Source organism: Lontra canadensis, unplaced genomic scaffold (assembly GCF_010015895.1).
Source record: "Lontra canadensis isolate GAN:19392208 unplaced genomic scaffold, GSC_riverotter_1.0 scaffold10, whole genome shotgun sequence".
NCBI classification, from domain to species: domain Eukaryota; kingdom Metazoa; phylum Chordata; class Mammalia; order Carnivora; family Mustelidae; genus Lontra; species Lontra canadensis.
Genome location: NW_022631004.1, coordinates 25,489,863 through 25,507,400, shown reverse-complemented (window position 1 = coordinate 25,507,400; position 17,538 = coordinate 25,489,863). Strand labels below are relative to the sequence as shown.

At 36.2% G+C, this 17,538-nt stretch overlaps 1 protein-coding gene across 1 annotated transcript in view; it reads left to right on the top strand.

Moving 5' to 3' along the window:
• The first annotated feature begins 1,052 nt into the window (after positions 1-1,052).
• The window catches only part of ADAM7 (ADAM metallopeptidase domain 7), an 81,673-nt gene continuing 65,187 nt past the window's right edge, over positions 1,053-17,538 (top strand). Inside the window, exons 1-3 of the mRNA XM_032855902.1 lie at positions 1,053-1,299; positions 2,287-2,390; positions 6,952-7,028. Coding sequence (XP_032711793.1) covers positions 1,053-1,299; positions 2,287-2,390; positions 6,952-7,028 — 428 coding nt within the window. The remainder of the gene's footprint in view (positions 1,300-2,286; positions 2,391-6,951; positions 7,029-17,538) is intronic.

Genomic DNA, 17,538 nt, shown 5'->3' with positions numbered 1-17,538 from the left:
TAGAGGGATAAACAATAATGTGAGGTAGGGGTCAAAGAGACAATACCAAACACAGAGAAGGGATTATATTGGTAATGGGAGAGCTCTTCTAAAATAAAAAGAGATCCCAGACATACAGATGGGATTTTACAGGTCCTTTTCACATTTACCTATTACTGTTTTATTTTTTGTGTTGATTTGAAAGAATTCTATATTACAGGAATAGTTACCTTTCCCTTTTATTATATATGTTGCATACATTTCTGGAGTTTGTCTTTTAATTTAAATTTATATGTGATTTATGGCATAAATATGTTTTCATAAATAAGTTTGGATGAAGGTGGCCAGAAGATGCAAACTTACAGTTTATAAGATAAAGATAAGATAAATATGTACTAGGGATATAATGTAAAACATGATAATTATAGTGAACACAGCTGTATGGTATATTTGCAAATTAAGAGAGTAGATCTTAAGAGTTCTCATCACAAAGTTCTTTTTCTTCTTTTTTTTTAATCTGTAGGAGATGATGGATTTTTAATTAAACTTACTGTGATATGACTTAATGATATGAGTAAGTTAAGTCACCATGCCACTCACCTTAAATTTACACAGAGCATTATGTCAGTTAGAGCTCAATAAAACTTTGGGAGGAAATCAAGTTATTTTCCCTTGGTTCAGGACTCTGGGTTCTTTTATCAGAGTGGGTGTGGAGGGTGCAGATGGAATATGGATGACTATTGTGTGTTTTTATGGCTTTTGAAAGGCCATTATGTCTCTGCCCCACAGGGCACAGGCTTTTATTTAGCTGGAAAAAAATAAGTTCTCAGTATTTCTATCTACTTTTTACCAAATTTTCTTTTATTGTTTCTACACATGGCATTCTTCACATGCACTTTCCTCAACCAAAGATTCTATAAACTTCTTCAATATTTTTTCTAAGACATACATGATTTTTTTCACTTCTGAATTTTTAGTACACCAAGAATTATATTCGTATCAGGCACAAAGTAGGGATCTCTGTCTAGCCACCTCCACCACAGCACATCAGTGATGCCTTTAATTAGTACACGATGTCCACCCTCCAGGTTTTAGCCTCAAGCACCTCACAAATGATGCAACACAAGCAAGGAACACTTCCTCATGCTGGATTAAAACTGCCTACCTGTCTGTTGGGTTCTTTGACCCTGCTGTGGAAGCAAGGGCAGGGAGTCACACACATCTTTTCTCAAGCACCTGTGCCCCTTCTTCCACCAGAATTGTGCAGAATGTTTCCCAGGAGTTTGCTTTTCATGATCATACTCATTTCTCAGATTAAAGGTATGTGTTACTCTTTTTCTCAGGCTTTTCTTACTAGGCTATGAGGTAATGTCTCTTTAGTCACAAAGTTTAAGTGATAAATGATTTAAAAAAAAAAACAATGTTAAAACCCATTGATGATTTTGCTGAGGACATAGCATAGGACTTGGACTAGTTATGGCTAAGATTGAGATTCTATGATTCTATGAAATACTTTAGTGGTCTTACTCTGATTTACAGTGAGAAGGAGGAAGGAGTAGGCATTTCTGAATATCTGCAGAGTAGAAACACTGCGCTAGCCATTAACCACTGTGTACATGTGTACAAGCATAAGTTATTATCTCTACTTTATAGATAAAGCAACTGAGAATAATATCTATAGATCAGAGAGAATAGATATGGTATTTATGGACAGACTGCTAATAAACTGGTAAAACTTTGACTCACATAATAGCAGATTCTAAAATCATGTGGTCTTTCTTCTATATCACTCTCCAGTGAGGTAGTCAGGCCTCATGCCCAGACGACCACCACCTGTGAAAACTACATAGCACTGATTCAAGAGTACCTAAATTCTAATAACAAGGGAGAGACTTGAGTTAGCTAGGAGAATTAATATTTCAAATACAAATGTACCTGGGAGATAAAATGGGTAATTTACACTGAAACAATCTCTTCCAGTGAAGGCTTTGACAGATGGCAGAATCCAGAGACAGGCATGAGGAGATTAAGATGTTGAAGGTGGTAACTGCAGAACAAAGTGGAAAGATGGAAGAAGCTTTAAGACCTAATTTTTTTGGCTTGTTTTCCAATTTTACTCACATTTTCCTAATTTGGAAATATCAGTCTCATTTTCCTTACCTGTTATGTGGGGTTGCTCCTTCATAGTGATGTTGTACATGGCTGCTAACTGGGAGCAAGTCAACTCTATGAGAATAATTTTTATCCAGTTACTGTGTGTGAATGTTAATGCCTGATCTATTTTCCCCCTTAAATGTTTCCTTGTAGAAAAGGCAATCCTTGGAGTAGAAGGTCAAGAAGTGGTCTATCCTAAAAGGCTTCCTCTGAGGCAGAAGCGAGATGTTTGGCACATCCATGATTATGACATACAGGTACACACTTTGATTTAATAAATATGATTTATTACTTTCACAGGATATGCAGAAAGCAACATCTGGCTCCAATCAGAAGCAAACAAGAGAGGAGTATCGAATTTTCTGAAAACTCTCACTCAGTTTACAGCATGCGCTTGGGGTAGGGCAGGGGAGATGTTGGGGAGGAAGCAAACTTATGATGGATTAGGAAACAAGATGGAGTAAAATTTGGATTTTAGAGTGTGCCATACAAAATTTTCCAGTTTATGTGAGGATTTCCACTAACAGCTTTCTGGGCTGATTTAAGGCAACCTTATTTGTTCTGAGCTGGTGCCTATGGAATATAATCTCTGAGTATTTTTCTTTCCCAGTGATGTAATATGCAGGTTTACTTGCCTTACAGATTCGGCAGCAAAGTTGGACAACTTTCATGGGAACATATCTGGCCTGTAGCTTAGAATAGTGTCTATTCAGGTATTAAAATGCAAATATTTATAATTTTATTTTCAAAAGAAACAAATGTTTATGCAGACAATATGTAATACATATAATGAGAAACAAGCTTCAAAGTAAGGTAATTTTCAATTCCACTACTATAGAAGATATTCAAGGACTGTTCTTAGATATTTATTACCAGGCACTTGCTTTGTGGGCCTGAGCTTTCTAACTTCATCCATGGAGAATAGTGGCTGCCACTTTGCCCCAACACTCTTTGAGAGGGCAAACTTTTCCCAGTGCAACTACTTTTCTTTCCTCCACCACTAGAAGAGACAAGCCTTCCAGGTTCTCATTTGTTAGGTTCCTCAGTCACAGCAAGACACATTTCAGCTTTCCAAATGTTCCCACTGAGATGTCTTTCCCATAGCTTAAGATAATGAAAAAGCAACTCTTTATCTGCTATCATTTGAAGATAATGTCTATTTTTCTGTAGTAATCTCCTTGCAAAAAATGTTTTCTCTTGATCTCCAATTCCTTTATCCTTGACTACTTCTTAAGCCTTGTATTCATATAACATTGCATGTCAACTATACTTCAATTAAAAAAAAAAAGAAAAAACTTTTATTGGTTGAAGTTTGGTACTCATTGAAGAGGGCCAAACCAGCCCTCTGTCACCATTGTGCAAATCAAGACATCAATTTCATTATGAATATACAAAAGGATACTGGACTGGGGCAGGAAATATACAAGATGTCTTTGGAGTATCTTCTATACCAGAAAGTAAGGAAGTTCTCAAGCAAACAAACAAACAACCCAAACTTGCATTGATGGGAGGATGTCAAAAGAACATAGGAGCCAAATGAAGGAGCTCCCAATAGCCAAAGAAGGGACAATTTGAGGACAAAATTATTAATGTAGTTTTGGGCTATAATAAAATATAAGTTAATACCTATGAAGTCATAGTGGTATAAATAAATAATTGAATAAATAAATGGGGAAGAATAGACAAATCCTCCACACATAAGAATTAAAAAAATTGATGTAGACAGTCTCCTTCCTAGGAGGTGGAGAATGACTCCCCACCCTTTAAGCATGGCCTATGCATAGACCCTTCCAAAGATTAGAATGGGGAAGAGAGGACCAGTAAAATGGAGAAGAGTGTAAACTTACAGTGGAGAAAGGCTGACAAATGCTACCTCAGCCAGGTGATCAAGGTAATCAGTAATCATATTCAGTAATAAGTCATATTGATAGTATGTACTCTTAATATGATGTGTGAAAACGGCACCTTATTTTGTTGTTTTCTCTCAAATCCCCATAATTCCAGGCTGGGAATGAGAAACATATTGGGAAAAAAAACTTAATTAAGGAGCAATCTGTAAAATACGTGATCAATACTCCTCAAAACTGTCAAGGTTGTCAAAAAATAAGGAAAGTCAGAGAAGCTGCCATAGTGTAGAGAGTCATGACAGGAGGCATGACAACTGAATGTGATGTGGTGTCCTGGATGGGATCCTAAGACAGTGAAAGGACATTAGACAAAAACAAAGAAAATCTGGATAAGTGTATAATTTAATTGGTAATGTCAGTTTTGAATCATGAGTTATGACAAGTACACTATAGTAATGTATGATGTTAACAATATGGAACCCTGAGTTGGGGAATACATGGGAATGCTCTGTATTATCTTTCCAACTTTTCTTTAACTCTAAAATGATTCTAAATAAAAACAATTTTAAAATTAAATAAAATAAATAAAATTCTAAAATAAAACACAAAGTTAAAAATTCTATTTATATACAAATAATATTAATGACAAGATTAACAAGAATGTCACATCTGACAATATTAACAACTGTGTCTGAATATTAACAAATAGGAAACCCATAATCACACATTCAAATTTTACAGTCCCATTATACCACTGTTACTCACACACAACAGCAAGTAGAGTTCATCATGATGTAAACAGGATTCAACCCTTTTTATCTAAGTAAGCACCTAGGTTCTTGCCTTCCCACTGTGATTTATGTGTTTATAATGAAGTCCTAATTTTATGTTAAACTTTCAGTCCAAAAATTGCCCAAATCAATGCACAACTCACATTCAACAAACACAAAACTCCCCTCTCCCTCCCTCAAAGTTGCCTTTCTACAGAAGACCCTCCTTTCAATAGCATAGTTTAAACAAACCAGAAGACTGAGCAAATTATTACTGTTATTATTATTATTATTGGAGGGGGGAAGAGAATGGTGGGGGTAGAGAGAGAGAGAGCGAATCCTAAGCAGGCTCCATGTCTGGTGCAGAGCCACACATGGGGCTCAGTCTCACAAGTTGAGATCATGACCTAAGCGAAGTCAAGAGTGGGACACTGAACCAACTGAACCTCTCAGGCACCACCTAAGGGAAGTCTTTACTCCTCTCTTTTGTCTCCCCAATAAAAAAAAAATCATTAAATTTTGTGAATTCTAACATGTAAATATCCTTTGAAATTTTCTACTCTCCTTTTTCCCTGCTTCCACTCCCTTGCCCAAGTGACTTATATCCCATCAACAGACTTTAAATGTTTTTCCTGCCTACAGTTGTGATTTTTGCTGATACATTATCTGTAATAGGTAAGCCAACCAAAAAGTATCGTACCTACTTCTGTATTTTTTGCCTAGCCCTTTTTCTTCTCTTTGCTCTTAGGATGAAGTCCAAATCTTCTTCAGTGACTAACTGGTCTGTACATGATTTGGCTCCTTCCTACCTTTTCATTTCTCATATTTATTCAATTTACACTTGATTCTCCAGCCTCCTTGAATTTTTCTGGGCTTCTCAATATGTCAAGCTCCTTTCTATCTCAGGACCTTTGCTTGCTCTGTTCTCTGCCTCCTATTCCTCCTTCACATAGTCATTGCATTTCTCCTATTATGATGTTTATTTTTTTAAAGATTTTATTTTTTATTCATGAGAGACAGAGAGAGAGAGAGAGGCAGAGGGAGAAGCAGGCTCCCCACTTAGCAGGGAGCGTGATGCAGGACTCAATTCCAAGACCCCAGGATCATGACCTGAGCTGAAAGCAGACATTTAACCATCTGAACCATCCAGGAGCCCCTATCATGATGTTTATAATACTCAATTACATTTGTTTGATTTTCTTCTTTGCCAAGCTGTGGTTTTCATAAGGGCAGTGACCTCTATATTGTGCATAATTGTATTTTCCATATTATCACTGTGCCTGAATAACAGCTATTGAATACATGGGTGAACAATAAACTGAAGAAATGTGCTAGAAAAATGACTAGTAACTGTGAATATTTAAATTATAAATAATTCATAATCAGAAGGAAATAAAATATAACAAAAGAAAATATTTAAAGGATATGTTAGGAATTCATATATAAATATGTAAACAAAATAAGCTAAACAGAAGAAAAATATCACTTTTGATGGTCATTAAAGAAAAGTTTGTAACAATAAGTTATCATTTCATTAATGTTAATATCTAAGGCAAGAAAATAAGAACGACTATAAATTTCTAGTGAAATTCTAATTTTGTGCTTGCCTTCTTCAGGGTTATCTTGCAGCATTTATTAAACATTTTTTCCATGTTGCCAACCAAGAAATGATGTCTAACTATAGCAAATACCCCAATTGAAATTTCTGATCTGGATATTGGTTAAATAAATTCACATTGTGATTGTCAGTTATAAAATACATATTACAAAGGAACATTTATTGGAATAGGAAAATGGCCATGGTCATAACTTACTTCTGTTTGAGAAAGTAGACTATAAAATGGTACACCACAAACTGTTAAAGATACATAAACAAAAGATCTGTGGGCAGGGGTGGAATGGCAAGGATATATGACTTGTTATCTCTGGGTGAGGAGAGAATATATATATTTTAATTTCTTTTTATAACTAGAAAAAATTCCCATCAAAAAATTTAATTAAAAAGTAGCTTACAAGCAAAATCCTCCATATATTGCCCTCATAAATTCAGCCTAATCTATATTTATCATTTTGCCTAGCCAGACCACTGGACTGCTGGGTAGACTGATAGTCTAATTTCCCCCTGCACCCACTCCATTCCCCACCCCAATACACACTAAATGAGCACACATTTAAGTCACATGATGAACACTGTTTTGCAGGAAACAGATGAAGAAGAATTGTTGTATGAACTAAAGCTAACTAGAAAAACCTTAATACTTCACCTTTTAAGATCAAGGTAAGTTCTATTATAATTCAATATCTTATAGATTTATTGGTCTGTAGTATTCCAGTTTTTGTAAAAATTGTCAGTGAAATGAATTCATCATGTTATTGTTACCTATATATAGCTGAATTCCGACTCATCCATACAATGGAATATTATGCAGCCATTAAAAATAAAATCTTGCATTTGCAATGACATAGATGGAACTAGAGGGTATTATGCTAAGTGAAATAAGTCAATCAGGGAAGGACAATTATCATATGATTTCACCAATATGTGGAATTTGGAAAAAAGGCAGAGAATCAAAGGGGAAGAGGGGAGAAAATGAAACAAGAAAAAGAAACAAGATGAAACCAGAGAGGGAGAGAAACCATAAGAGACTCTTAATCTCATTAAACAAACTGAGGGTTGCTGAAGTGAAGGAGGGTGGAAGGGATGTGGTGGCTGGGTGCTGAACACTGGGGAGGGTATGTGCTATGGTGAGCACTATGAATTGTGTAAGACTGATGAATCACAGACCTGTACTCCTGAAACAAATAATACATTATATGTTTTTTTTAAATTTTTTAATTTTTTATTAACATATATTATTAGCCCCAGGGGTACAGGTCTGTGAATTGCCAGGTTTACACACTTCACAGCATTCACCATAGCACATACCCTCCCCAATGTCCATAACCCCACCACCCTCTCCCTCCCACCCTCCCCCCAGCAACCCTCAGTTTGTTCTGTGAGATAAGAGTCTCTTATGGTTTCCTAGAATTGTTTGTATTTCTTTGGTGTTGTTTGTGATCTCTCCTCTTTCATTAATGATTTTATTTATTTGGGTCTTTTCTCTTTTCTTTTTGATAAGTCTGGCCAGGGGTTTATCAATCTTATCAGTTCTTTCAAAGAACCAGCTCCTAGTTTCTTTGTTCTATTGGTTTTTTGTTTGTTTGTTTGTTTGTTTTGGTTTTGGTTTTGGTTTTTTGTTTCTATTTCATTGGTTTCTGCTCTGATCTTTATTATTTCTCTTCTCCTGCTGGATTTAGGCTTTCTTTGTTGTTCTTTCTCCAGCTCCTTTAGGTGTCGGGTTAGAGACCTTTTTTGTTTCTTGAGTATTTGAGACCTTTTTTGTTTCTTGAGAAAAGCTTGTATAGCTGTATATTTTCCTCTCAGGACTGCCTTTGCTGTGTCCCACAGATTTTGAACCATTTTTGGTTCAAAAAAATTAAAAAAATGATTTCTGAATCATTTGTTTCCATGAATTTTTTTCAATTCTTCTTTAATTTCCTGGTTGACCCATTCGTTCTTTAGAAGGATACTCTTTAGTCTCCATGTATTTAGGTTCTTTCCAAATTTCCTCTTGTGATTGAGTTCTAGCTTCAGAGCATTGTTGTCTGAAAATATGCAGGGAATCATCCCAGTCTTTTGATACTGGCTGAGACCTGATTTATGACCCAGGATGTGATTTATTCTGGAGAATGTTCCATGTGCACTAGAGAAGAATGTGTATTTTGTTGCTTTGGGATGGAATGTTTTGAATATATCTGTGATGTCCATCTGGTCCAGTCTGTCATTTAGGACCTTTATTTCCTTGTTGATCTTTTGCTTGTATGATCTGTCCATTTCAGTGTTAAAGTCTGCTATTATTATTGTATTATTGTTGATGTGTTTCTTTGATTTTGTTATTAATTGGTTTATATAGTTGGCTGCTCCCATGTTAGGGGCATAGATATTTAAAATTGTTAGATTTTCTTGTTGGACAGACCTTTGGGTATGATATAGTGTCCTTCCTCATCTCTTATTATAGTCTTTGGCTTGAAATCTAATTGATCTGATATAAAGATTGCCATCCCAGCTTTCTTTTGATGTCCATTAGCATGGTAAATTGTTTTCCACCCCCTCACTTTAAATCTGAAGGTGTCTTTGGGTCTAAAATGAGTTTCTTGCAGACAGCATATTAATGGGTTGTTTTTTTTTTTTTTTTATCTATTCTGATACCCTGTGTCTTTTGATTGGAGCATTTAGCCCATTTACATTTACTACTGAGAGATATGAATTTAGTGCCACTGTATTGCCTGTAAGGTGATTACTACTGTATATTGTCTCTGTTCCTTTCTGATCTACTATTTTTAGGATCTCTGCTTAGAGGACCACTTTCAATATTTCTTGTAGAGCTGGTTTGGTGTTTACAAATTCTTTTAGTTTTTGTTTGTCCTGGAAGCTTTTTATCTCTCCTTCTATTTTCAATGATAGCCTAGCTGGATGTAGTATTCTTGGCTGCTTGTTTTTCTCGTTTAGTGCTCTGAATATATCATGCCAGCTCTTTCTGGCCTGCCAGGTCTCTGTGGATAAGTCTGCTGCCAATATAATATTTTTACTCTTGTATGTTACAGACTTTTTGTCCTGGGCTGCTTTCAGGATTTTCTCTTTGTTGCTAAGACTTGTAAATTTTACTATTAGATGATGGGGTGTGGACCTCTTCTTGTTGATTTTGAGGGCGTTCTCTTCACCTCCTGGATTTTGATGATTGTTCCCTTTGCCATAATAGGGAAATTCTCTACAATAATTTGCTCCAGTATACTTTCTGCTCTCCTCTCTTTCTTCTTCTTCTGGAATCCCAATTATTCTAATGTTGTTTCATCTTACAGTATTACTTATCTCTTGAATTCTTCCCTCATGGTCCAGTAGTTGTTTGTCCCTCTTTTGCTCAGCTTCTTTATTCTCTGTCATTTGGTCTTCTATATCACTAATTCTCTCTTCTGCCTCATTTATCCTAGCAGTAAGAGTCTCCATTTTTTTAATTGCACCTCATTAATAGCTTTTTTTATTTCAACTTGGTTAGATTTTAGTTCTTTTATTTCTCCAGAAAGGGCTTTTATTTCTCCAGACAGGGTTTCTCTAATATCTTCCATGCCTTTTTTGAGCCCTGCTAGCCCTGCTAGCACCTCTGAACTCTAGATCTGACGTTTTACCAATGTCTATATTGATTAGGTCCCCAGCCTTTGGTACTGCTTCTTGTTCTTTTTTTTGTGGTGAGATTTTTTGCCTTCTCATTTTATCCAGATAGGAATATATGAAGGAGTGAATAAAATACTAAAAGGGTGGCAAAGACCCCCAGGAGAATGTGCTTTTAACCAAATCAGAAGAGACCCCAAATCGTGGGGAAAAGAGAGGGGGCAAAAAGAAATTTTAAAAAGAAGAAGAAGAAGAAGAAGAAGAAGAAGAAGAAGAAGAAGAAGAAGAAGAAAGAAAAGAAAAAAAGAAAGAAAAATATAAAAAAGGAAAAAATATATATATATATTAGACTGGTGAATAGAACAGGGTCACCCACTTAATTTGGGAGTATTTTGGTCTGTTAGAAGAAACTACCTCCCAAAATTTTAAAGAATGAAAAACATATATAAGGGTAAACATAATGAAGGGATGGAATATGACTATAAAGATGAAATTATTTTTTTTCAATTTCTAAAAAAAGCGTTGATAAGGTAAGTTGGTTGGGAGAATAAAGAAAAAGAAAGTAGAGAGAATTTGCTAAGGCTGGAGACTAGAGCAAAGTCCTGTGCTAGATTTAGGGTATATTTTGATGTATTAGAGTTGTATCCCAAATTTTTTTAGAAGAAAAAACCCTATGTGTATACAAAAAATAAAGTTAGATACAATGGAGGATAAAATATGACTATAATAATGAAAGTTCAAAAAAGTTTTTTTTTAATGAAAGGTATTGTTAAGATAAACTAGTTAAAAATGCTAACAGAAAAAGGTAAAAGTCAAAAAAAAATTTAGCAGAAGAAAAAAATAAAATTAAAAAGAATTAATTAACTTTGCAAGACTAAAGAATCATGGGGAGAAAGCCATGAATTCCATGCTTTGCTTTCTCCTCCTCTGGAATTCCGGTGTTCTCCCTCGTAAGTGAAATTGGTCTTGGCTGGATTTCTTGTTGATCTTCTGCAGGAGTGGCTCATTGTAGTGATTCTCAAGTGTCTTTGCCTAAGGCGTGATTGCACCGCCCTTACCAGGGGTCATGCTAAGTATCCCGCTTGGGTTCGCTTTTGGGAGCTTTTGTTCCCTGAACACTTTCTGTAGAGTTCCGGAGGACGGGAATGAAAATGGCAGCCTCCCAATCTCTGGCCTGGAGGAGCAGAGAGCTCAGGGCCCCACTCCTCCGTGTACCCTAGGAGAAAAGCGCTCAATCACTCCCATCTCCCTGGCCTCTTGCTGTGCTCTGAGCTCACCCAGCCTGTGACCAAGCATCACTGTCCTGGCATGCAGCCCCACCTGGAGTCTCCAAATCCTGTAGATCACTGTGCTTTTCCAGGGGGGTGTCCCAGGATCTTGTGGGGACCCTGCTCACAGAGCAGTGGCCTGTGCCATGGATCACAACTTAAGGTAACCCTGAGTTGAGAGCTCACTCCTTGACTCTGCCTCTGTAGCCGGCTTCACCACTCTAATATCTGTGAGCTCTGTGACACTCAGACACCCCCGATCCTTCTGTGATCCTGTGGGACCTGAGGCCACTCTGTCCCCTCATGGGGTTCACCCTGGCTTAGCCTCTGGAATAATGTCCTTCAGTGGAGCAGACTTTTAAAAGTTCTGATTTCGTGCTCCATTGCTCCGCTGCTTGCCGGCAGCTAGCCCCTCCTGTCGCGGTCTATCTTTGCGTCGCTTTGGATTTACTTCTCCACTGGTCCTACATTTCAGAAAGTGATTGGTTTTCTGTTTCTAGAATTGCTGCTCTTCTTCTCTTCAATCTCCTGTTGGATTTGTAGGTGTTCAGAATGGTTTGATAAGCTATCTAGCTGACCTCCTGCTACCTGATGTCGTCTCAGCCTGCTACTTCTCCACCATCTTGACTCCTCCCTCCAATATATTAAATGTTAATAATGAAAATTTTTAAAAATTACATATCAGTATCTTAACAACAATTACAGACACTACCCTTCAGTCCTGAGTTACTCTCTGCTTGGGGTACTTAGAGCCTTTGACTTCATGTACTCACTCTAAGAAGAAAGTTAATATGTTACTTCTTTCTGAGTCAGTAGAACAAAGGAAATACTGCTTTTAGGGTGACTACTAAGTTGTTTAAAATAGATATCAAACCAAGTTCTGTTGGAGAATAAACTAAAAATGAGGAAGAATTCACCTCATCAAACTACCTTGTGTCAGCTGGATAATTCTAATGGCTTTAATTTCTTCATTAGCTTTCTCCACAACCTCTGTTTTGTTTTTGCTGAATTTCCATTGCTTTTCTTTGGGCCATTCCTACACACAATAGTCCTGAATCCTAGCCCTGAACATTAAAATCGAGAAGAATTGTCAAATGCTAAGAAAAGTGGAAGAATAACTATTGAAGAATTGAGACTCTGGCCTATTAGCTAAAAACAGCAACCAAAAAATATAAAACAAAGAAACAAACATCCTTTCTTCTACTCTGGAGTTGCCTGTTGGACAAAGGTGCAGAAATACAATTAATCTAATAACATAATTATTAGATTATAGATAATGGATAATTATTATTATTATATTATTGAATGTTAGATACTAGATAATTATTATTATCTATTAATAGACAATAGATCATTAGGTAATTTATTCAGACTGCATACATTCTCAGGACGGAAGAAGGCTAACATCTATTGAATAATTTCTATGTGCCTTTCCTCAAAGTTCTCTCTCAATTCCCACAATACCTACACAAAGTGGATGTTGTTTTACTTCTGTTTTACTTAGGAAAAATCATAGGTTCACTGAAGTAAAAACTGTCAGGATCACAATGGTGCTGATTCCCTATAACTCAGATCTACCTTCTCTTGAAATTACCCCATGCTTCTTATGCCTCAAATAGCCAATCTTATTATATTAGCTGTTGTTTAATCCTGTTAATCAGCTGGGAGTTATATATTATAGAATTATAGACATACAAAGCAGTTTGATCTGACATTGATACCTCTCATGGGTAACATTACCTTTGTCTCTTAGCAACATGAAGTAAGTGAATTTAGTGCATGCCGTGGAGCCTCCCAAATCTGTGAATATTATTTATTCAGATGTTTTCATATCATATGGTTAACAAACAGAAACTTTCAATGATTCATTAGCTAAGTATATCACCAAGTGCTCATCATATCACGTGCCCTCTTTAATGCCTATCACCCAGTTACTCCATCATCCCACCCACTTCCATATCCCCAACCCTCAATTTGTTTCTCGGAGTCAAGAGTCTCTTGAGGTCTGTCTCCCTCTCTGATTTCTTCCCATTCAGTTTTCCCTCCCTCCCCCTATTGTCCTCTGCACTATTCCTTATGTTCAGCCCATGAGTAATATGATAGTTGTCTTCCCCTGATTGACTTATTTCACTCAGGATAATACTGTCCAGTTCCATCTATATCTATCTATATCTATATTTATATCTAATCTATATTATCTATCTATATCTATCTCCACTACATCTTCCTTATCTATTCATATGCATCTGTCAATGGACATCTCCACTGTTTCCACAGTTTGGCTATTGTGGACATTGCTACTATGATATTTGGGTGAGGGTGGCCCTCTGGATCACTACCTTTTGTATCTTTGGGGGGGGGGGTAAATTCCTAGTAGCGCAATTTCTGGGTTGTAGGTAGCCCTATTTTTAACTTTTTGAGAAACCTCCATACTGTTTTCCAGAGTGGCTATACCAGCTTGCATTCCCACCAACAGTGTAAAAAGGTTCCCTTTTCTCCTCACCCTTACCAACATTTGTTGTTCCCTGTCTTGTTAATTTTAGCCATTCTGGTGTAAGTTGGTAACTCATTGTAGTTTTGATTTGTATTTCCCTGATGCCAAGTGATGTGGATTATTTTTCTTGTTTTTTGGCCATTTGGATGTCTTCTTTGGAGAAATATCTGATCATGTTTTCTGCCCATTTCTTGACTGGATTATTTGTTTTTAGGGTGTTGAGTTTGATAAGTTATTTATAGATCTTGGATACTAACCCTTTAGCTGATATGTCATTTGCAAATATCTTCTCCCATTCTGTAGGTTGCCTTTTAGTTTTGTTGACTGTTTTCTTGCTGTGCAGAAGCTTCTTATCTGGTGAAGTCTCAATACTTCAATTTTGTTTTTGTTTCCCTTGCCTTTGGAAACATGTTTAACAAGAAGTTGCTGCGGCCAAGGTTGAAGACGTTGCTCCTTGTGTTCTCCTTTAAGATTTTGATGGATTCCTGTTTCACATTTAGATCTTTCATCCATTTTGAGTTTTTCTTTGCTCATGGTGCAAGGAAATGGTCCAGTTTGATCCTTTTGCATATGGTTGTCCATTTTTGCCAGCACCATTTATTGAAGACTGTCCTTTTTCCATTAGATATTCTTTCCTGCTTTATTGAAGATTAGTTGACCATAGAGTTGAGGGTCCATTTCTGGGTTCTCTATTCTGTCCCACTGATCTATGTGTCTGTTTTTGTAGCAGTACCATACTGTCTTGATGATTACCGCTTTGTAATAGAGCCTGAACTCCAGCATTGTGATGGCATCAGCTTTGGTGTTCTTTTTCAACATTCCTCTATTTGTAGTCTTTTCTGGTTCCATTAAAGTTTAGGATTATTTGTTCTAGCTCTGTGAAAAATGTTGATGGTATTTTGATAGAGATTGCATTGAATGTGTAGATTGCTCTGGGTAGCATAGACATTTTAACAATTTTTATTCTTCCAATCCATGAGCATGGAGTTTTTTTCCATATCTTTGTGTCTTCCTTGATGTCTTTCATAAGTGTACTGTAGTTTTTAGAGTACAGATCCTGTACCTCTTTAGTTAGGCTGATTCCTAGGTATCTTATGTTTTTTGGTGCAATTATGAATGGGATAATTCCTTAATTTCTCTTTCTTCTCATTGTTAGTGTACAGAAATGCAACTGATTTTCTGTGCATTGATTTTATATCCTATCATGTTGTTGAATTCCTTTATGAGTTCTAGCAATTTTTTGGTAGAGACTTTTGGGTTTTCCCCATAGTGTATCATGTCATCTGCAAAGAGTGAGAGTTTGACTTTTTGGCCAATTTGAATGCCTTTTATTTCTTTTTGTTGTCTGATTACTGAGGCTAGGACTTCTAGTACTATGTTGAACAATGGTGGTGAGAGTGGGCATCCTTGTCATGTTCCTGACCTTAGGGGAAATGCTCTCAGCTTTTCCTCAGTAATAATGATATTCCTTGTGGGCTTTTCTTAGAAGGCTTTTGTGATATTGAGGTGTGTTCCCTCTATATCTACACTGTGGAGAGTTTTAACTGTGAAAAGATTCTGTATTTTGTCAAGTGCTTTTTCAGTATCAATTGAGAGGATTATATGGTTCTTGTCCTTTCCTTTATTAACGTGATGTATCATGTTGATTAATTTGCAAATGTTGAACCACTCTTGCATCTCAGGAATAAATCCCACTTGGTCGTGGTGAGTAATCCTTTTAATGTACAGTTGGATCCTACTGGTTAGTATCTTGGTGAGAATTTGGCATCCATGTTCATCAGGGATATTGGTGTGTAATATTCCTTTTTGATGGCGTTTTTGTCTGGTTTTGGGGGTCAAGGTAATGCTGGACTTACAGAATGAGCTTAGAAATTTTCCTTCTATTTCCATTTTTGAGACAGCTTCAGAAGAATAGGTATTAATTCTTCTTTAAATGTTTGGTAGAATTCTCCCGGGAAGACATTTGGCCCTGGACTCTTGTTTTGGGGGAGATTTTTTTATTATTGCTTTAATTTCATTGCTAGTAATGGGTCTGTTCAGGTTTTCTATTTGTTCCTGGTTCAGTTTTGGTAGTTTATAAGTTTCTAGGAATACATCCATTTCTTCCAGATTGCCTAATTTGTTGGCATATATTTGCTCATAATTTATTCTTAAAATTGTTTATAATTCCTTGGTGTTGATCATGATCATTCCTCTTTCTTTCACGATTTTATTAATTTGGGCCCTTTTTCTTTTCTTTTTGATAAGTCTGGCTAGGGGTTTATCAATCTTATTAATTCTTTCAAAGATCCAGCTTCTAATTTCATTGATCTGCTTAACTCTTCTTTTCATTTTTATTTCATTGATTTCTGCTCTTACCTTTATTATTATTTCTCTTCTCCTGCTTGGTTTAGGCCTTTTTTTTTTTTTTCCTTTCTTCAGCTCCTTTAGGTGTAAGTTTAGCTTATGTATTTGAGATTTTCTAATTTTTTTGAGAAAAACTTGTATTGTTATGTACTTCCCTCTTAAGACCACCTTCGCTGTATCCCAAAGTTTTGAACAGTTGTGTTTTCATTCTTATTTGTTTCCTTGAATTTTTAAAAATTCTTTAATTTCCTGGTTGACCACTAATTCTTTATTAGGATTCTCTTTTACCTCCACATATTTGAGTTCTTTCCATATTTCTTCTTGTGATTGAGTTCCAGTTTCAAAGCACTGTGGTCTGAAAATATGCATGAAATAATCCCAGTCTTTTGGTACTGTTTGAGACTTGATTTGTGACCCAGTATGTGATCTGTTATGGAGAATGTTCCATGTGCACTAGAGAAGACTGTGTATTCTGTTGCTTTAGGTGCAAGGTTCTGTATATATCTGTGTTGATCTGGTCCAGCATTTCATTCAAAGCCCTTGTTTCCTTGTTGATCTTCAGTTTAGGTGACCTGTCCATTGCTGTGAATGGGGTGTTGAAGTCCCATACTAGTATTATTATCAATGTGTTTCTTTAATTTGCTTTTTAAATTGTTTATATAATTTGTTGCTCCCAAGTTAGGAGCACAAATATTTATAATTTATAATTTTTAGATCTCCTCACTGGATAGATATTTAAGTATGATATAGTGTCCCTCTTCATCCCTTACTACAGACTTTGGTTTAAAATCTAATTTGTCTGATGTGAAGATTGTTAGCTCCACTTTCTTTTTTTTTGTCTGTTAGCATAACAAATCACTCGCTACCCCATACCTTTCAATCTGGAGGTGTCTTTAGGTCAAAAGTGAGTCTCTTGTAGGCAGCATATGAATGGGTCTTACTTTTTTTATCTAATCTGATACCCCTGTGTCTTTTGATTGGAGGATTTAGCTCATTTACATTCAGAGTAACTACTGAAATATATTAATTTTGTGCCATTGTATTACCAGTAAAATCTCTATTACTGTAGATTGTCTCTTTCTTTCTGGTCTATGTTACCTTGGGGCTCTCTCCTCACTTACAGGATCTCATTTAATATTTCTTGCAGGGCTGGTTTTGTGATTATAAATTCTTTTAGTTTCTGTTTGTCCTTAAGCACTTTATCTCTCCTTCCATTCTGAATCACAACCTTGCTGGATTAAGTGTTCCTGGATGCACATTTTTCTCATTTATTACCCTGAATACATCATGCCAGCTCTTATTGGCCTGCTGGGTCTCTGTTGCCAGCCTAATGTTCCTATCCCTGTCAGTTTAAAACCTCTTGTCTCAAGCCATTTTCAGGATTTTATCTTTATCTGAAATTTGCAAGCTTCACTATTATATGTTTGGGGTGTTGATCTATTCTTACTGATTTTGATGGTGGTTTTCTCTACCT